A 21,319-nucleotide genomic window follows, 5' to 3' on the forward strand; every position below is an offset into this window, starting at 1 on the left:
TTGGATTTCATCACAACTTGGAGGAGTGTTTCGGGGCTGAATTGTATCCCCAGCCCAAAATTCATATATTGGAGTCTTCACCCCCAGGACTTCAGAATGTGACTGTATTTGGAAATGGGGTGGGGTGGGGCTTCACAGAGGTGATCAAAGTAAAATGATGTCACTAGGGTGGGCTCTAATCCATAAGACTGGGGTCTTTGTAAATGGGGGACATGTGGACACAGAGACACAGGGAGAAGCCACGATCTAAAAGGCAATGAAAGAAGCCTCAGAAGAAACCAGCCGTCCAACATTCCTAGTGTCCCAGTGGTTAGGACTCCTTTCTTCCGCTGCAGGGGGCATGGGTTCGATCCCTGGTTGGGGAACTAAGATCCTGCCTCATGCCAGTTGGCATGACCAAAAGAATAAAAATAAAAATACATAAAATAAACCTTAAAAAAACTAGGGTGTTTGAGTGATGTCCGACTCTTTATGACCCCATGGACTGTAGCCCACCAGGCTCTTCTCTCCATGAGATTCTCCACATAAGAATACTGTAGTGGGTTGCCATTTCCTCCTCTAAGGGATCTTCCCAACTAGGGATCGAACTCGAGTCTCTTATGCGCCACCTCATGGAAGCCCATGAGGTGAGAAAAGTCAATTGAAAAAAAAGGAACCAGCCTTGCAGACACCTTGGTCTTGGACTTTTAGCCTCTGAGACTGGGAAGAAAAGATATTTCTGTTGCTCCAAGCCTCCCAGGTCTTGGGACTTTGTCTTGGCAGCTACAGCAAACAAATTTAGAAGGTGAGGGATGGAGGGCCTGGACCAATTCAGGATCTAGACGCCCCTACATGCCTCTTCCTCCCCCACTCTAAAGCACCATCCCAGAATCCCTCGGGGCTGAGCCGGAGGAGACTGACGCCTGGTCTCCTCCCCCACAAGGGGAAGGAAGCTGAGCTGACCACATCTGCAGCCAAGGGAGGCCTCCTTTTCCTGGTGAGAGGGTCAGCTGTGACCCTTGGACCCACCAGCCATAAAACAATCACAGAGATGGGATGAGATGGTGGTGAGACCTGGAGGGGGTGGGGTTGGGGACGGGCCCTAGGGGTGTGGATCTCGAGATGGGTGAAGGACTGATCCTGTTTGCTGATCCAGATTCAGGACCCTCACTCAGGGAACACTACCCCAAAGACCACCTGGTCTTGGGAAGCTGGAAGACCCCCTTCCTATGATTGGCTAAGGCCTAAACCCAGGCACCAAGCTTGGAGAACAGGACCCCTGACCCAAGGGACCTCCCAGCCCTGTCCACAAACACAGTCCACCCAGCCCCATGCAGAAACTTGTAGAACCATCACAGGACATTTCACTGGACTTCTCACCCTGGAACAAGGCGTCACTCTTCCCTCAGGGTCTTTGTGGTGAGGCCCCCTCCCTGACCACCTAATATAAAATTACAAATCGCCTCCCCCTCCACATACTCACCATGTCTCTTTCTTGCTTTATTCCTCTGTATCTGGTCTCTTCAATTTGTTTATTTTTTAATTTTTAAATTCAAATATAATTTCTTTACAATTTTGTGTTTCTCTTCAATGTATTTATTTACTTGCTTATGCACAACTGATTTTACTTAGTATCTGTCTCCCCCACCTAGGAACATCAGCTCCACGGGGGTGGGGCATGGGCAATAATGGTTTATGTTCTCTGCTGGGTCCCCAAGGCCTGACACACAGCAGGCACTCAAGAAGTAGTGGTCACAAGAATGATGAATGAATGAGGACTTCCCTGGTTGTCCAGTGGCTAAGACTCCAAGCTCCCAGTGCAAGGGGCCCAGGTTCTATTCCTTGTCAGGGAACTAGATTCCATGGGCTACAACTAAAGATCCTGTGTGCCACAACTAAGACCTCAAACAGGACTTCCCTGATGGTCCTGTGGTTAAGAATCTGCCTTGCAATGCAGGAGTTACAGGTTCGATCCCTGATCCAGGAAGATCCCACATGCCGTGAAGCAACTAAACCTGTGAGCCACAACTACTGAGCCCGAGTACCTAGATCCCGTGCTCTGCAACAAGAGAAGCCACGGCAATGAGTAGCCTGCTCAAAGCAGCAAAGAGTAAGCCCTCACTGCAATGAAGAGTAGCCTCTGGTGCAACTAGAGAAAGCTTGGGCACAGCAATGAAGACTCAGTACAGCCAAAAATTAAAACAAAAAACAAACAAAAAAAACCCTCACATAGCCAAATAAATAAATAATAAAAAAAATTTTTTAAATGAATGAATGAATGCCTGAAAGTAGGGAGCCTCACCCCCAACTCCCTGAAAAAGTCTCCTCCCTGGTGGCATTGGGAGGCCCTGGTTCAAACTTCCTGTCTTCACCCCTCCCCCTCCAGAGCTGGTAGCCCCCTGGACTAGGCAGCCCAGAGAATTAGGTGCTAATCAGTTGGCATTGCCCAAGAGGCCGATCAGAGTCCCCTGGTCCCCAGCCCCTGCCTGCCCCTGCCACACCCATGTCACAAGGGTTTTACTCACTGCCTGGCCTGGCTGTACCCCAAGGGAGGGTCCCAGAGAAGAAGGAGGAGAAAGAGGAAGGGGAGAGGCTGATGATCTTGGACTCCCTTACCTGTCCCCCCCAAAACTGATCTAAAGGGAAGTGTAGAGAGGACTTTTTGGCAAACAGTCCAAGGAATGGGGAGGTGACATGGTGACAAGAGGCAAGTCCCCATATGCAGTGGGGGACCTGGGCGTTGTCTCAATGCCGGCTGACTCATAGAGTGGTCACAGTGAGTCATAACCCCTTATTAGCGCCTGTGTCCTGTGCAGAACGGGGACTGTCGTCACGACCAGACTTGTGAGGCCAAAGGGCTGAAGCAGTCGGAAAGTAACAGGCGGGTGTCTGCCTGAGGAGTGCCTCGGGACTGGAGCCTGGCATGTTTCTCACAGATGCATATAGTAGTAATAATAGCAACAACACTAAAAATGGGCAGAGTTGGAGATCTAACTGTGTGTGGGGGGTCTCTTCTGAGCCCTCCATTTTTTTTTTTTTTTTTTTAGGGTTTACCAGGTGGCTCAGCGGTAAAGAATCTGCCTGCCAATACAGGAGATGCAGGTTCAATTCCTGGGTCAGGAAGATCCCCTGAAGGAGGAAATGGCAACCCACTCCAGTATTCTTGCCTGGAGAATGTCACGGACAGAGGAGTCTGGTGGACTACACAGTCCATGGGGTCACAGAGTCAGATACTATTGAGCACACAGCACAAACAAACCCATGTTGCTTTTTAAAAATCTTTATGTATTCTTTCATTCACTCATTTGGCTGTGCCAGATCTTAGTTAGCATGCAAACTCTCAGCTGCGGCATGTGGGATCTAGTTCCCTGATCAGAGATTGAACTCTCACCCTCTGCGTTGGAAGGTGAAGTCTTAGCCACTGGACCACCCAGCAAAGTCTCTCCATATGTTTTAATGGATGGAACACCCAAGAATCTGTGTTTTATACATTAAAAAAAAGAGTTTCTATATCTGTGTTTTATACATTAAAAGAGTAAGATTTTTTTTTTCACCCAGATAAACATATGGTACACAAGTGTATATATAGTATACTTGTGGATATACAATTTCATGGTGCAGCAGTTATGAAAATGTCTTCAAATGCTCCTTGTGAGGGGCCAGGATAAAAAAATATTGAGAAACACTGATTTCTCAAATATAAATAACCATATGTTTTCAATATTGTACCATACCAGCACATAAAGATAATCCTCATTCACTTTCACAGCTATGTAATATTCCAGTTGTTAACACATCAGACTCTATTAATCAATTACCTATGGGTGAATATTTTGGTTGTTTCTAATGTTTTACATATGTGTAAATTTATGTATAAGTGTATTATGTATCTAATTGTTCATTATACATTTAGTATGCTTTTTATTGAGGAAGAATTAATTTATAATAATGATGCATAGATCTTAGGTGTGTTCGATTTGATGAGTTCAGACAATTCTGGACAGTCAAGTAACCACAACTAAAAATAAGATATGGAATATTTGCTCCACCCTAGAAAGTTTCTTCATGCCTGTGTCCACTCAATTCCCCATTCTACTCCAGGTAACCACTTTCTTCAAGCTGGTTTTAGAAAAGGCAAAGGAACCAGAGATCAAATTGCCAACATCTGCTGGATCATCGAAAAAGCAAGAGAGTCCCAGAAAAACATCTATTTCTGCTTTATTGACTATGCCAAAGCCTTTGATTGTTTGGATCAGAATAAACTGTGGAAAATTCTGAAAGAGATGGAATACCAGACCACCTGACCTGCCTCTTGAGAAACCAGTATGCAAGTCAGGAAGAAACAGTTAGAACTGGACATGGAACAACAGACTGGTTCCAAATAGGAAAAGGAGTTCGTCAAGGCTGTATATTGTCACCTTGCTTATTTAGCTTATATGCAGAGTACATCATGAGAAACGCTGGGCTGGAAGAAGCACAAGCTGGAATCAAGATTACCAGGAGAAATATCAATAACCTCAGATATGCAGATGACACCACCCTTATGGCAGAAAGTGAAGAAGAACTAAAAAGCCTCTTGACGACAGTGAAAGAGGAGAGTGAAAAAGTTGGCTTAAAGCTCAACATTCAGAAAACTAAGATCATGGCATCTGGTCCCATCACTTCATGGGAAATAGATGGGGAAACAGTGGAAACAGTGGCAGACTTCATTTTTTGGGGCTCTAAAATCACTGCAGATGGTGATTGCAGCCATGAAATTAAAAGACGCTTACTCCTTGGAAGGCAAGTTATGACCGACCTGGACAACATATTAAAAAGCAGAGACATTACTTTGTCAACAAAGATCCGCCTAGTCAAGACTATGGTTTTTCCAGTGGTCACGTATGGATGTGAGAGTTGGACTATAAAGAAAGCTGAGTGCCGAAGAATTGATGCTTTTGAACTGTGGTATTGGAGAAGACTCTTGAGAGTCCCTTGGACTGCCAGGAGATCCAACCAGTCCATCCTAAAGGAAATCAGTCCTGGGTGTTCATTGGAAGGACTGATGTTGAAGTTGAAACTCCAATACTTTGGCCACCTGATGCGAAGAACTGACTCATTTGAAAAGACCTTGATGCTGGGAAAGATTGAGGGCAGGAGGAGAAGGGGACAACAGAGGATGAGATAGCTAGATGGCATCACTGACTCAATGGATATGAGTCTGGGTAAACTCTGGAAGTTGGTGATGGACAGGGAGGCCTGGCGTGCTGCAGTTCATGGGGTTGCAGAGAGTCGGACATGACTGAGCGACTGAACTGAACTGAACTGAACCACTTTCTATCACCAAGAATTACTGTTTGTTTTTTTTTTTTGTCAAGTCACAAGTCATGTGGGATCTTAGTTCCCTGACCAGGGATTGAACATGTGCCCCCTGCATTGGTAATGCAGCATCCAACTGCTGGACTGCCAGGGAATTCCCACCAAGAATTACTTTTGCCTCTTCTCTGGGTATCATTTAAATGGAATCTTACAGTGTATATGCTTTTGCATCTGGCTTCTTTTATCATTATGCATTTGAAATTCATATGTGTTGTTGAATGTATAATTAATAGTAATTTATTCCTTTTAATGATGAGTAGCATTGTGTTGTAAGGATATACCAGTTTGTTTATCTACTCCCCTATTATTGGATATTTGAGTTGTTTACTGTTCGGGACAATTATGAATAAGATTGCTATGAACATTCATGTACAAGTCTTTCTGTGAACATATATTTACATTTCTCTTAGGTAGATACCCAGGAATACAATTGCTAAGTCATATGGTAAATGCAATTTTAACTGTAAGAGATTGCCCAGATTTCCAAAGTTTCCACAAGAGCTTGGACCATTTTGATTCCCACCAACAGGTGAGAATTCTGGTTGCTCCATATTTTCCACCAACATCTGATGTTGTCTTTTTTTATTGTAGCCAGGCTAGTCTAGTGAAATTGCTCAGTCATATCCAACTCTTTGCAACCCCATGGACTGTAGCTTACCATCCTCCTCCGTCCATGGGATTTTCCAGGCAAGAGTACTGGAGTGGGTTGGCATTTCCTCCTCCAGGGGATCTTCCCAACCCAGGGATCAAACCCGGGTCTCCCACATTGCGGGCAGATACTTTACTGTCGAACCACCAGGGAAGCCCCTAGTCAGGCTGCTGCTGCTGCTAAGTCACTTCAGTCGTGTCCGACTCTGTGCAACCCCATAGACGGCAGCCCACCAGGCTCCCCCGTCCCTGGGATTCTCCAGGCAAGAACACTGGAGTGGGTTGACATTTCCTTCTCCAATGCATGAAAGTGAAAAGTGAAAGTGAAGTCGCTCAGTCGTGTCCGACTCTTCGTGACTCCATGGACTGCAGCCCACCAGGCTCCTCCGTCCATGGGATTTTCCAGGCAAGAGTACTGGAGTGGGGGTGCCATTGCCTTCTCTGAGTCAGGCTAATGGGTATCTTTAAATGTTTTCATGTGTCAGAAATGGTTCTGTATGAATGAAGTAACAATTGGAAGCAAAGCTCACACCTAACAATGATGTTTGAGAAATGCTACAAATTCATACCTTCTGAGAGTGTTACAGAGTATTGTAAAGGCTCTGACAAGTTTCACAAAGCTGTTTGTTAACACAGTGTCCCTCAGTCTTGTTTGGCCACAGCATCCTCTTGTGTCTTGTGTTCTGTTTTATACTTAAACTCATTGGTGGAATCTATCGTGGGAATTTTACTTTAGATTCCAACTTAGCATTGCTCTGAAGGATGTGTTTGTGTCTGGTAAATTAGATCATGATGTCAAAGGCATCAGAAAGTCCTCTTGTCCCTCAAGTGCTTATCCTCATCTTATCCTTTCAGGTATCTCTTCATTGTGCTCAGTCCTGTCCGAATCTCCGCGGTCCCAGGGACTCTAACCCTTCAGGTTTCTCTGTCCATGGAACTTTCCAGGCAAGAATACTGGAGCGCGCTGCCATTTCCTATTCCAGGGGATCTTCTGGACCTGGGGATCGAACGCATGTCTCTTGCACGTCCTGCATTGCAGGCGGATTCTTTATCAGTGTGCCACCTGGAAGCCCCATCTTTTCACTAGGGCATATGAAAGCCTTCTAAAGCCCATGACTATAAAATTATAAAACGGGACATCCCTGGTGGTCTGGTGGTTAAAAAGACTCTGTGCTTCCAATGCAAGGGGCGTGAGTTCAATCCCTGGTTGGGGAACTAAGATCTCACATGCTATGTGGCATGGCCAAGAAAATATAAATGAATGAATGAATTAAAATAAAATTACAAAAAAGTAACAAATATCCTGCGGAGAAGACTGTGGGGTCTAAATACCCATGTAGGTGTTAAGTGAGTAATGCCAGATCATTTATTCAGGAAGATTTGGATAAGATGAGGACAAGTTCTATGTCAAGGGTACCGGGGCTCCTGAGAGTCATAAATGGGAGTGAGGAGGAGGCAGAGACAAGTCCAGAAGTCAACCTTCACCTACTTTCTACACCTGCCAAGACAGCCCTGGAAAGGTGCCTCCACAAGCCAAGGCTGAATAAATATTACGACTGAGAACACTAAGCCAAACCAAACCAAACAAACCCCTTAAAAATCCAACCCAGAGTAGTGAAAAAGGAAATGAAAGATGCAGAGGCCAAGAGTGAGCTAATATTACCGGTATCCGGTGTGTGTGTGTGTGTGGGGGGCAGTTACGGTAATGCAAGGGTCCTCCTGCCTGGTACTGCTCACATCAAGGTCAGGCATTCCCTGTGAGGGGCTGTCCTGGGCACTGTGAGGTATGGAGCAGTATCCCAAGCCCCCACTCACTCCAGGAACACCCCCAGTTGTGACAACCACAGGTGTTATTGTGAGATAAGAGCAACACTCTGGCACAGCTCATAGTAGGTCTTAAATTTTTGTTGCCTGAATAAATAATGGCTGGCCCATGGAGAAACATACACCAAGATGTGTATTTCTTGAGAGCAAGGAGAGTGTTTGAGTTACCGTGTAAACCTAGCACCTAGCATCTTGGCCAGCATACAGAAGGCTTGTCATCCATTCACTAAGCTCCCAAGAGCTTCCACTGTATTTAGTATAAACCAGTGGGTTTCCCTGGTGGCTCAGATGGTAAAGAGTCTGCCTGCAATGTGGGAGACCCAAGTTCAATCCCTGTGTTGGGAAGATCCCCTGGAGAAGGGAATGGCAACCCACTCCAGTATTCTTGCCTGGGAAATCCCATGGATAGAGAAGCCTGGTGGGCTAAAGTCCACAGGATCTCAAAAAGATGCGACTAACTTAAACTTCTTGCCACAGCCCACAAGACTCTGCATGACCTGCCCTGTTCCCTCCGTGTCCTCCTTTCCTTCCTCTTGCCTTTCACTCACTGTTCTCCAGACACACGGGCCTCCTTGCTGTTCCTCCCACACACCAGGTAGAGTCCTGCCCCAGGGCCTTTGCATGAGCTGTTCCTTGACCTGAAACAGCCTTTCACCAGATCTTCCAGTGGCTGGGCTCTTGCTCATCATTTAGGAACATACTTAAATGTCACCTTCCGAAAGAATCCTGGAACTTTCCTGGTGGTCCAGTGGTTAAGAATCCTTCCAATGCAGGGGATGCAGGTTCGATCCTGGGTCAGGGAACTAAGATCCCACATGAAATGCGGCCCCCCCCCCAAAAAAAATTCATGGCATGCAGTTCAAAGAAAGCACACTATTTTTTTAAAGCATTAAAAAAATAAAAAATAAAGTCTTTGCCCATCCTGTGTTGCTCTGTACATGATTACATTCAGCTTCTTGGTAGCATTCACCCATTTGTCAGCTATTGGTGTGTTTATGCTTTTATGATCTAGCTTGTCCACTGCCCTAGGAGTTGCCAGATGAGTAAGAGTTGATGGAGTGCCTCCTGTGTGCTGGGCATCTTTAAGACACTGGGGACCCTGCTGAGAGCAAAAGAGCCTCTATTCTCCCCCTGAAGGTGCTCACATGAAAGGGCAGAGGAGCAATGAGAGAAGAATATAGGTAAGTAAACAAGAAAATTTCCAGTAGTGAGGTCCATGAAAACAGTGATGTGATCAAGTGGTAAGGGGTGGGGAGCTCCTCCCTGGTTGTGTGTGTTGGGGGTGGATGGAATCCGAGAGGGGCTTCTCAGTTGTCTGTGCTGGGTTCCACAAATAGCAAACATTCAGGAATGTGTGAACACAGTGAGAGAGTTGGGTTGAGCAGATATGCCTTCCAGGCAGAGGGAACAGCCAGTGCAAAGGCCCTGAGGCAGGAATCAGTTTGGTTTGCAATAAATATCTGTTGAGAATAAGTGAACGCTAGAAGGTTCTAGAAGGAATTGATTGCTCTGGTTTGGCCGGAGAGACCTTGCCTGGGGGAAGGGGGCTTTGAGGGCTGCCAGCTGTGATGAAGGAAGGGAACTCCTGGCTGAAGGAAGGGCGCCCCCAAAAGTCTGGGCTATTCTTTTGGGTTCTGTTTTGTTCTGGGAGTGGACGGGACCCGGCCAAGGGCCCTGGGCTCTCTTGGAGCTGACATCCGGGGACTATGGAAAGACACAGTCCCCGAAAGTAGGGGAAAGGTCATGGAGCCTCGGAACCCCAGACTTTGGCCTTTGCCCACTGCGACTGGAAAAGCACAAAACATGCGAGATAACGGTCTTCCCGCCCCTCCCCCTAGCCTGCCCCGCTGTCATTGGCCCTTAACTCTGTCCGTCCTGCCTGTTGCCCAATCAGCACCTTGGGGTGGGCTGGGAGAGCCCCGGGACTATTTCAGCATCTTTTGGGGAGTGGTGACAACCACAGAGAAGACGCAGCTGAGCCTGGGAGACCCGATGGCAGACAGCCTCCAGCTCTAGGCAGACGTAGGAGGTCTGGAGAAGGAGCTAGAGGGACTCATGGATGGGGACTTAGCTATTGGAAAGGTGAGACCTGCACGGGTCCCCAGGGGAGGGACGATTTATGCCAGGAACTCTCCCCAAGCTCCCAGAATTGGCAGGCACCTCACACCGCCTTGTACAGATGGGAAGACTGAGACCCAGAGGGAGACTACAATGACTAAGATTGTGTCTCTATTCCGGGCCGCTGCTGGACTTTATTCTGGGCCTCCCTGCCTTCCAGAAAAGGGTGTGTGTGTGGGGGGGGGGGGGCGGATTCTGACAGGATGGGAATGCAAGAGGGGGCTAGCTTCATCTGCTGTCCATCCCCACGGGGCAGCTGTCTAGCGCTTTTTAAAGAAATTGGCTCCTAGGCCCAGGAGCCTCTGGGTTGGCCCCATAACAGAGATTTGGAGATTGAGGCTCCGCAGGCAGGAGGGGCAGGCTGCAGCTGAGACTGAAGCAGAGGGGAAGGTACCTCAGGTGGCAGCAGGTGGGCGGTGGGCAGGAGAGGGGCTGCATGACCCTCACAGGTGTCCCCTCCTCGCCCCAGATGGCTTCCTCCACCAGTCCCATGGGCCCTATCGACAGCCTGGAACTCCTGGATCTACTGTTTGACCGGCAGGACGGCGTCCTGAGACACGTAGAGCTGGGAGAGGACTGGGGCCATGGGGAGGACCAGGTGATAACCCAATGCGTCATCCCCACCCCCAGGTCAGAGCCGGGACTCCGCTCAGCTTTGTGCCTTTACCACACACACATGTGATTTTAGCAAAGCACGTTGTATAAACCCTTTCAGCGACCCTAAGGGCCAGATGACATCGCCTTCTTCTTAAAGGAGTGGAAAGCAAGGCCCAGAAAGGAGTGGTAACTTGTCCTGGGTCACACAGTAGTTTGAAGTTGGCTCCAGACTTAAACTGGGGCTTGTTCCTCGCTCGACAAGGTTTGATGTTATTCCCGAGCTACACGATTGGGTTCAGGCTCCAGCCATGCCAATGGGCAACAAACATTAGCTCTTTCCATATTACAGAAAGGACACGTGAGGCCCAAAGAGGGTCAGCGGCTTGCCCAGAGACACAGCATTGCAAAGCATAGACTTCCTAATTCCCACCGGTGCTCTCTGTCCCAACAGGTCCTGCCAGGTACGGACTCTGATGACTTCCTCAACTCCATCCTGGGTTCTGGAGATTCAGATTCCCCAACCTGGTCCCCCGCAGCCAGTGACAGTGGCATCTCAGAAGATCTGCCCTCTGATACCCAGGACACACCTCCACACGGTGGGGTGCCTGCCACCACTGCCGGCTGCCATAGTGTGGAGTCTGGCAAGGGGCCCTGCCCCTCCTACCATCCTGGCCCCACCTGCCCTGCCAGGCACCTCGGGCCAGTGGCCCCAAGGCTTGAGACTTCTGTTGCCATAGACCTGGGTGAGTCCTGTGTCAGCTGACTATCCTTGCCTTGTCCCAGGTACTGACCGCACAAATCCACCCTTTGAGATGGGCACTGGTGTGCTGTCATGGACCCATTTTCCGGATGGTTAAGAGATGAGTCAGAGCCGCAGAGCTGGGATGCAGTCTGCCTCAAGCATTGAGCTGGCAACCTCATTTTTTATACCTTCCATGCCTGGTTCATAGGAGACTCAATGAAAGTTCGTGAGATTGTGGGATCCCAGGCCTTGGGGTGCTCCTACAGACCTGAGGAAAGGCCTGATGCAGAAGACTCCACCAAGAGGGCATCCTTTGTCTTTTGAGCCCCGCGATGGCGTGGGAGTACTTATTAGTCCCATTGGAGACTTGACAAAACTGAGGCTCAGAGAGGTTTACTCCCTTACCCAAGGTCACGCAACTCCACCCAGTTGGGATTAGAAGCAAGGGCCATCTGACTTGGAAGACTGTGCTGTCCAGAGCAGCTCACCTATGGGGTGCCAGGTAGCTGGTGGGAGGGAACTGCGGGTGAATCAGAACTGGTCCCTGCCCCCAGGAGGAGATAAGGCCAGGCCGGCTGCAGATCCAGCCCCTAATCCTGAGTGATAACAGCCACTCCCTCTTGGGCTGGCCGTGGGTCCCTAATAACGTCCTGATGAACTGGGGTCCCCGTCTTATGGCAGAGGGGAGACTGAGGCACCTGGTCTTGGAGTCCCAGGCCAGGCAACAAATGCCTAGCACATTAGGGCCAATGCTGTAGCTTTGCTGGAGGAGGCAGGTAGGACCTGGGAGCTCAAGGCCCCCTGCCTGACCCCCACCCCGTCTCCATCCCCATGTGCCCTGTTAGAAATGTGGAGCCCAGGCGTCTATGCTGAGGAGCAGGCCGACCTGGCTGACTCGCCCTCACGCTACAACCTCACAGTCAAGGACCTCCTCCTCTCCAGCAGCAGCGGGGACCTGGTGAGCAGCCCCCACCTGCCCCCTGGAGCATCAGAGCTGGGAGGGGCACTGGGCTCATGGGGCCCCAATACACCCATTTTGAAGACTGGAAGACAGTCACAGACAGGAATTGGTATTGGTCCCAGGTCTTTTAATTCAAAGCAACCGTGAAAATTGAGGCTATTATCTTAATTTCACATATGATTAAATGGGCACAGAGAGGTTTAGTAATTTGCCTTAAATCACACAGCTGCTACAGGCCCACTTCCTGAGCTGACCTATTGGGTCTATTGTGCCCTTTGTATGCTTACCTTGGGCTATCTTATCTTGCCCTGAGCTTCCACTATGGGCAAACCAGGCCTGAGAACCCAGTTAGTGCCCTGCTCCCTTTCACAGATGAGAAAACCAGTCCCCAGAGAGGTTAAGCCACAGACACAAAGTCACACAGCAAGCATGTGGCCAAGTCAGGATTTGATCTCCTGATGCCTAAAGTAGTCCTGACAACCTCTAAAAAAGACCAGAACATCCCTCTTGACTTGAGAGACCTGTGGTGAGCATCAGCTGTGTGCTCAGTCTATGGGGACCTCATGGTCAAGAGGGGACAATGACTGCTTAGGGAGAGAGGCTAGAGGGGCATTGCAGGTCCAAGAAGGCTTCCTGAAGGAGACAGAACTTCAGCAGGTCTTGAAGGATAGGAAAGACAAATGACTGCTTTGGAAATGCTAACTGGATTTTGTAAAAATATCAAGCTTAATATCATTGTTTTGTGGAAGTGGGAGGCCTTATTCCCATATTGCAGATGAACACACTGAGGCTTGAGCCCTGAAGAGAAAATGGTTGGACTAATCAATGGCCTGGAATTCCAGGGACTGGAATTTGATTCGATAGATAGCAGGTTGCCCCAATCTCTACCTTTATTCCTGAGTAATGGTGTGACATTCCTAGGACTTGGCTGTCTGATGACACGCTTCTTTCATTTTCAGTGTTTCTATTTCGTGATTTAAATTTAGTTTGAAAAATTTTTGAATAGTCAAATGCATGCACACAGTCCAAGTTCCAAAGGTACAAACAGGTACACGGGAAGAACCACCTCTCACCCTCTTTTCCCAGAGGCTCACTTATCCTACCCCCTGTTTGTTGGATTTTCCTTTTCCTGTTGCAGACAAGAGCTGCAAGGAATGCTCAGAGCGCGGAGCAGTGCGTAGCCTGTAGTAGATGCTAAACACATAACTGTCAAATGACTATTTGTGAAACAAACAAAAAACCACACTTGTATCTGTAAGATGAATTCCTGGAAACGGAATGGCTGGGTCAGAGGGCTGTGGGCTGGTTGTTTGGCGCCCTAGTGCCGGTGTGGACCCTACAGTGACTGGATCAATTGTTTCTCGATGCCTTTTATTTCCCAGAGGCAGTCACTGTCTCTGCCCCCAAAACAGTTCTCCTGGTTTCCCCACAGCAGCAACATCACCTGGCAGCCCCCCACCTGTTGCGACCTGGGACTGGGCACTGCCAGGAGCTGGTGCTGACGGAGGATGAGAAGAAGCTACTAGCCAAAGAAGGCATCACTCTGCCCACTCAGCTGCCCCTTACCAAGGTGAGTCCGTGGGACCCCTGGCTCTGGGGCTCACCCCACTTCCTGCAGCAACATGCCCACGAGTCTCACCTTTGTGTGCATGTGTGTGTGTGTGTGTGTGTGCACACACTCAGTCGTGTCCAACTCTTTGTGACCCTATGGATGGTAGCCCACCAGTTTCCTTTGTCCATGGCGTTCTTCAGGCAAGAATATTGGAGTGGGTTTCCACTCCATACTCCAGGTGATCTTCCCGACCCAAGGGTCGAACTCATGTCTCTTGCATTTCCTGCATTGGCAGGTGGATTCTTTACTTCTGCACCACCTGGGAAGCCTGAGTCTCACCTTTACGTCTCCCTAACCGGTGGCTCAGACGGTAAAGAATCCGCCTGCAATGCTGGAGACCCACGTTCGATCCCTGTGTTGGGAAGATCCCCTGCAGGAGGGTATGGCAACCCACTCCAGTATTCTTGCCTGGAGAATTCCCATGGACGGAGGAATCTGGCGGGCTACAGTCGGTGGGGTCACAAAGAGTCGGACACGACTAGTGACTAAGCACAGCACACATAACTAGAGTGTTAGGATGTGTCTGTCACCAGAACCAGAAAATTCATCGTCAAAGCCAACACAGTGGGGGCTTTCTAGCTGGCCGCGGCCTCCACCCAGCCTGTTCACTCAGCATCAATACCTGAGTTTGCCTTTTCCAATTGAAAGACTTCTTTTAGTGATAACTGGCCTGGGAAAAGGCGCCAGTCCCACACATGGCCAGACGGTGGTGCGATTGCACCAGTGCACAAAATCTAGTTGTTAATAATGGAACTGGGATTGGGAGCAAGAAGACCATCAGGAAACCAGGACCATTCCCATCCCCCCGCCCCTCCCCACCGCCACAACCACTAGAGACTCTGAGGGAATTTGAAGACAGAAAATCTGGCCTTCAAGCCATGAAGGGTCTGCCCTCAAGTCCCTGAGTCTGGCTCCCTTGGGAGGATACTGGGGGTGAAACTGTGGGGTCTGGACAAGAGAGTGGACCCTTCAGACTGACTCAGTCTCCTCCCCATGTCACTCTGCAGTATGAGGAGCGAGTGCTGAAAAAGATCCGCCGGAAAATCCGAAACAAACAGTCAGCTCAAGAAAGTCGGAAAAAGAAGAAGGAATACATTGATGGCCTGGAGACTCGGTAAGGCTGGAGGCCCAGGACCCCACACTTGAGGTGAGGGGGGTGGGGACTGAGGCCTGAGAGAGGCATGCAGTGGAGCAAAGTGGAGCCAAGTGGAACAATCTGCGTGTGTGTGTGTGTGTGTGTGTGTTCAGTTGCTCAGTGATGTTCGACTACATGGACTGCAACCTGCCAAGCTCCTCTGTCCATGGGATTCTCCAGGAAAGAATACTGGACTGGGTAGCCATTTCCTTCTCCAGGGGATCTTCCCAACCCAGGGATCGAGCCCATGTCTTCTGAGTCTCCTGCATTGGCAAGTGGATTCTTTACCACTGTGCCACATGGGAGCGACCGTTTTGTCTGTGAATTGCAAGGATGGAAAAATGCCTAGAGGTGGCACAGGGCTCAATTTTGAGGCCCCTAATCCCCTAGAACAGGGGTCCCCAATTCCTGGGCCACGGACTGGTACCAATCCATGGCCTGTCAGGAACCAGGACGCACAGCAGGAGGTGAGCAGCAGGCAAGGGAGTAATGGGTGTTTACAGCCGCTGCCCCCCACTCATATTACCACCTTAGCCCCACCTCCTGTGAGATCAGCAGCAGCACTAGATTCTCCTGGAAGCACAGACCCGAACCCTAAAGTCAAGGTGGAATATCCTGAGATTTCCAGAAAATAGAAATAAAGTGAAAATTAAATGTAATGTGCTTGAATCATCCTAAGACTATCCCCTCCACACCCTGGATTCATGGAAGAACTGTCTTCCTTGAAACCAGTCCCAGGTGCCAAAAAGGTTGGGGACCACTGCCCTAGATGATGCTATGCCAAGAAGGGAGGTTATGTCCTGGCTCTTTGCCTGTAGGTGGGACATTTACTTCCCTTGTCTGAGCCTCTCTGGTCCTCAGAGCTGTCATGGCTTCCTTCCAGGGAGTGGAAGGAAGGAGGAACTTCCTCAACTTAAAAACTGTGCACTCTCAGTTCAGTTCACTCTCTCAATCGTGTCCAACTCTTTGTGACCCCACAGACTGCAGCACGCCAGGCTTTCCTGTCCATCACCAACTCCCGGAGCTTGCTCAAACTCATGTCCATCGAGTCGGTGATGCCATCCAACCATCTCATCCTTTGTCATCCCCTTCTCCTCCTGCCCTCAATCTTTCCCAGCATCAGGGTCTTTTCCAATGAGTCAGTTCTTCGCATCAGGTGGCCAAAGTATTAGAGTTTCAGCTTCCGGATCATCTTTCCAATGAATCTTCAGGACTTATTTCCTTTAGGATTGACTGGTTTGATCTCCTTGCAGTCCAGGGGATTCTCAAGAGTCTTCTCCAACACCACAGTTCAAAAGCATCGGGTTTTTGGCACTCAGCTTTCTTTATAGTCCAACTCTCACATCCATACATGACTACTGGAAAAACCATAGCTTTGACTAGATGGAGCCTTTGTTGGCAAAGTAATGTCTCTGATTTTTAATATGCTGTCTAGTTTGGTCATAGCTTTTCTTCCAAGAAGCAAGCTTCTTTTAATTTCATGGCTGCAGTCACCATCTGTAGTGATTTTGGAGCCCCAGAAAATAAAGTCTGTCACTGTCTCCATTTTTTCTAATCCCTGTGCACTCTAAGCCCATCCAATCACCTCTCTAAACTCATACAGGATACTGAGAGACAGGGTCCTCATTGTTCTTTAATGTGGTGGTGTTGTTCAGTCGCTCAGTCATGTCTGACTCTTTGTGACCCCATGGTCTGTAGCACGCCAGGTTTCCCTGCCCTTCACCTTCTCCTGGAGCTTGCTCAAACTCATGTCCATTTAGTCAGTGATGCCATCCAACCATCTCATCCCCTGTCATCCGCTTCTCCTCCCGCCCTCAATCTTTCCCAGCATCAGGGTAGGAAACATAAAAACTTAGTTCACTCACTTTTTAAACCAAAAGTGATTTTAGTAAATGTTACAGGTCTATCTGCGTTTTCTATTTCTTCCCTAGTCAATTTTGGGATGTGTTATTCTAAGACTCTGATGCTGGGAGGGATTGGGGGCAGGAGGAGAAGGGGACGACAGAGGATGAGATGGCTGGATGGCATCACTGACTCGATGGACGTCAGTCTGAGTGAACTCCGGGAGTTGGTGATGGACAGGGAGGCCTGATGTGCTATGATTCATGGGGTCACAAAGAGTCGAACACGACTGAGCGACTGAACTGAACTGATTCTTCTGGAAAGTTGTCCATTTCAAATTTATCGACATAAGATAGTTCATAGTTCTCTCCCATTATTTTTTTAAGCTTTGAATCATCTATAGCTGGGACCTTAGTAATAACTCATGTTGTGTATTTGCACCTTCACTTGTTTTTTATCTTGAGCAATCTTGCCAGAACTTTGTCTGTTTTACTTACTGTTTTCAAAGAATGAATTTCTGACTTTTCCTCCCGCTCAATTGTATTTTTGTGTACTAGTTCCTTTATTTCTACTCTTAGCTTTATTGTGTCTTTCTTTTTTTTTTTTAAGTGAGTTTATTCTGTTGTTCTTTTGCTGATTTTTAAATGTGTATGTTCAGCTTCAGGCTTCCCCAGTGGCTCAGACTGTAAAAAATCTGCCTGCAATGTAGGAGACCTGGATTTGATCCCTGGGTGGGGAAGATCTCCTGGAGGAGGGCATGGCAACCCACTCCAGTATTCTTGCCTGGAGAATCCAATGGACAGAGGAGCCTGGCGGGCTACAGTCCATGGGGTCACAAAGAGTTGGACATGATTGAGCGACTAGGCACGGCACATGTTCAGCTGCTTAAACTGTAATAAGGTTATCTGTTTTCTCCTCAGCACTTCTTTAGCTGCATCTCACACATCTTGATTTGGATGTTGTCATTACTTGGTTCCTAGGTCTTCCCTACTTTTCACTGTGGATTCTTCTTTATCCCATGAGTTATTTAGGAGGGCCTTTTAGTGGGGGAATTTATCCTCTTCCCTGGATACTAACATACCCTCATGCCACGATTTGAATGTTTTATTTTTTATAAATTTATTTATTTATGTTGGCTGTGTGAGTCTTCATTGCTGTGCGTGGTCTTTCTCTAGTTGCAGAAAGCGGGGGCTACTCTCTAGTTGTGATGTGCAGGCTTCTCATTGCGATGGCTTCTCTTTCTTCTTTTTTAAAAATGTTTATTTGGCTGTGTGAGTTCCTAGTTGTAGCATGTGGGATCCAGTTCCTCGACCAGGGATCAAACTTGGGCCCCTTGCATTGGGAGCATGTGAAGTCCTAGCCACTGGACCACTAGGGAACTCCTGAGGTGGCTTCTCTTGTGGCAGAGCTTGGGCTCTAGGTTCTTGGGCTTCAGCAGTTGCAGCTCGTGGATCTGCAGGGGTGACAGGCATATTCTGAATGTCACTGTGATGTTGCATTTGCAGGATGTCAGCTTGTACCGCCCAGAATCAGGAACTTCAGAGGAAGGTCTTGCATCTCGAAAAGCAGAACCTGTGAGTCTTGGTGTGACTGGGACTGAGGACAGGGGGAAGCTGACCCTGGAGTCTCTTGCAGGAGAGGTGGACAAGGGGGGACAGGCTGTGTGATAGCAGGACAGAGCAGAAGGTGAGGATTCCACCCAGAGAGGGGGCAGGCTGCATAGAAGAGGGGATTTAGACTTGGGCCCTTGAAGGATGTATAAGAGTTCCATAGAGGGAAGGAAGGAAATGGTATATGAATGGCCAAAGGCTAGGAATATGGTGTGCTGGAGAACTGCAGGTGATTCCATCTATGGGGTACATGTACTAATTCAGTTTTTATTAGCATCTACTCAGTGCCAGGCATAGTTCTGGGTACTGATACCTCAATAGTGAGCAAAACAGATACAGTCCCTCCACTTAAAAGACTCATACTCTAGTGAGAAACATACTCAAGACAAATAAAACTATGTAAAAGATCATTCAAACAGTGATAGCCACTTGGAAGAAAAATAAACTAGGGGGAAGGGGCTAGAGAGTGAGGGGGGGGCGCTATATTAGGCAGGGAAGTCAGATAAGGTGCCATTTGAGATGAGATCCAACAGATAAGAAAGAAGATAAGAAAGATAAGAAAGAAGCAGCTACAAAAAGACCTGTGGGGGGGGACAGTGTCCTTGGTACAGAGGGCACAGCCAGTGCAAAGGCCCTAGGGCAGGAATACTTGTATGTAGGAGAAACAATAAGGGGACTGTGTGGCTGGAGCAGTGTGAGTGAGGGGCAGAGTCAGGGGAGAGGAGAGAGGGAGGCAGGTCATGCAGGGCCTTGTGGGCAACAATGAAGACTCAGGCTTTTACCCCAAGGGAGGTGGGAACCTGGAGGGCTGGGGGTTGAATCACATTTGAAAAGTATGGAGCGTGAACCCTAGAGGGAGCACGAGAGGCTTGAGGGGACCAGAGGTGGGGGCTGGTGTCCAGGTGAATGATGATGGCAACCTGGATGGAGGAGGCTGGGTGTCAGAAAAGTGGGTGAGATGTTCAGTGGAGATTTATTGAGGGAACTTCTGGGACTTTTAATAGCAGTAGGGCCTTGAGGGGTGGATAGGATTCAGACCTCAGCCAGGCTGGGAGATAACAGAAATGGACAGGGAGCCAGGTGAAGGCCATACAGGGCTCAGCCAAGGCTTCCCATTTCCACTAAGGTCTCTCTTGGAACAGCTGAAGAAACTCCAGGCCATTGTGGTCCAGTCTACCAGCAAATCAGCACAGACGGGCACCTGCATAGCAGTGAGTCCTGACCCCCAGCTCTGAGTGGGAGGGTGTCCTCAACCTTGGCAGAGGGGCCTGTGAGGGAGGAGAGCATGAGTAGGAGCAGAGCCCTGAGCGCCGGGTCAAGCACGATCTAGTCTTCTGGGCTTCTGTTTTCCTGCTTAAGCGTGCTCAGGGGTTGGGGAGGGATGGGGTGACCCCGCCCACATCTCCACCAGGTCCTGCTCTTCTCCTTCGCCCTCATCGTCCTCCCCTCCATCAGCCCTTTCGCCTCCAACAGAGCCGAGAGCCCCGGAGACTTCGCACCTGTGCGAGGTAGGTGGACTCGGATTTGCTCTTCCTTCAAAACCCCTCTGGGGCACATTCTGCTTGGCTCCCCAGTCCCCACTGGGGGGAGGAGGGGAAGGTGCCCCCTTGCAAGTGCTCCCTGGGGCTGGGAGTTAAGGAAAGAAGGGAACTGGCCTTCAGGCCATCCCTCATGACCCTCCCCCACCCCTTGCTCAGTTTTCTCCAGAACTCTACACAACGACGCGGCATCCCGGGTGGCTCCCGACACTGCACCAGGCTCCGAGGCCCCCGGACCCGGGCCCAACACTGGCGCACTTCAGGAAAGGTCTCCAGGCAGCCCTCCGGGGGAATGGGAATCCCAGGACACACGTGCTCTGGACAATTCGACAGAGGATCTGGACAACTCAACTCTGGTCCAGGGCAACTCTGTGAAGGAACTGGACCGGGCCACCCTACTGGACTGTGCCCCGCCTGAGCCAGCAGTCAGCCCGGGCCGCGTGGGGCTGGAGGCAGCAGGGGGGGAGCTGTGAACACCATGGGTCCCTGCCCCCCTCTCCACCCTGGCCCCTCTGCTCAGGGGTGCTTCAATAGGTGCTGTAGTGGATAGGGACAGGCATGGGGATCCAAGGTGAGAGAGAGACCCTGGAGAAGGTATTAGGGTGGAGATGCACAGATACACAGCTACAGACCCAGGGACCCAGGTACACACTGAAACTGATTCTCAGACACAGACCATAATGCCACAAAGCCTGAGAAATCTACATGCAGACCGAGGTGCGGAAGGAAACAGGGACACACGCACAGACTGATCCCTGACCTGGACAGATCGATACACACCAGGCCTCAATAACTACCCCCGCCCCCCGACCCTGGGGACTCCTCCCTGCCCCCTCGTACACACGGAGGAGAAAGCAGCCAAGTCTGCAGGGACCCCGGCCCCAGAGCACGGGGTGAGCCCTAAACTTCGGCGCTGCCATGACCCACAAACTTTTCTTTTTTTTAAACTGCCATGATCCTTAATAAAGTATCTTGGCAGAACACGGCTGGCGTGGAGGTGGAGTAGGGTGGGGGCTAATTAGAGTCTGGAGCTCCCCAACCCACAGAAGGAAGGACTGGGCCAGCCGAAGATAGAGGAGTGACGTGGGGGAGTCCCTGGACCCCGAGGCTGGAGTGGCGACGAGAGGCGCCAGGGTTGTCTTCAGGACCTTGGAGAGCGGCGGCTGATGGAGGGCAGGGTGCGCCAGGAGCGCGAGGTTCTGACGGCTCTGGCCCCGCCCCTGCCCAGACCCTTCAAGGGAGTCCGCGGAAGGCCTGGGGCAGCTGCTTTCCTGGGGGACTAGGCTGCCCACCCGGCTTGTCTTATGGATGAGGAGACTGAACCGTCGGGAATGAAGGGACTAGCCCAAGGTCAC

The 21,319-nt window shown here is 49.5% G+C and overlaps 1 protein-coding gene across 4 annotated transcripts; it reads left to right on the forward strand.

The window, feature by feature from the left end:
- Positions 1-9,735: 9,735 nt before the first annotated feature.
- CREB3L3 (cAMP responsive element binding protein 3 like 3) lies at positions 9,736-20,947 on the forward strand. 4 transcript variants are annotated; one of them, XM_006042526.4, is made up of 10 exons: positions 9,736-9,891; positions 10,397-10,525; positions 10,976-11,267; positions 12,112-12,224; positions 13,660-13,797; positions 14,847-14,953; positions 18,322-18,390; positions 19,553-19,637; positions 19,838-19,934; positions 20,124-20,947. In XM_006042526.4, the coding sequence occupies exons 1-10, from the start codon at positions 9,865-9,867 to the stop codon at positions 20,435-20,437; spliced, it is 1,371 nt and encodes a 456-aa protein (XP_006042588.4). In that variant the 5' UTR covers positions 9,736-9,864; the 3' UTR covers positions 20,438-20,947. The 4 variants fall into 4 exon arrangements, with proteins under 4 accessions (XP_006042588.4, XP_044803889.2, XP_044803888.2 ...); XM_044947954.2 differs by having other exon boundaries at positions 19,882-19,934; XM_044947953.2 differs by having other exon boundaries at positions 13,663-13,797.
- The last annotated feature ends 372 nt before the right edge of the window (positions 20,948-21,319 follow it).

Source organism: Bubalus bubalis, chromosome 9, assembly GCF_019923935.1.
Source record: "Bubalus bubalis isolate 160015118507 breed Murrah chromosome 9, NDDB_SH_1, whole genome shotgun sequence".
NCBI lineage: Eukaryota > Metazoa > Chordata > Mammalia > Artiodactyla > Bovidae > Bubalus > Bubalus bubalis.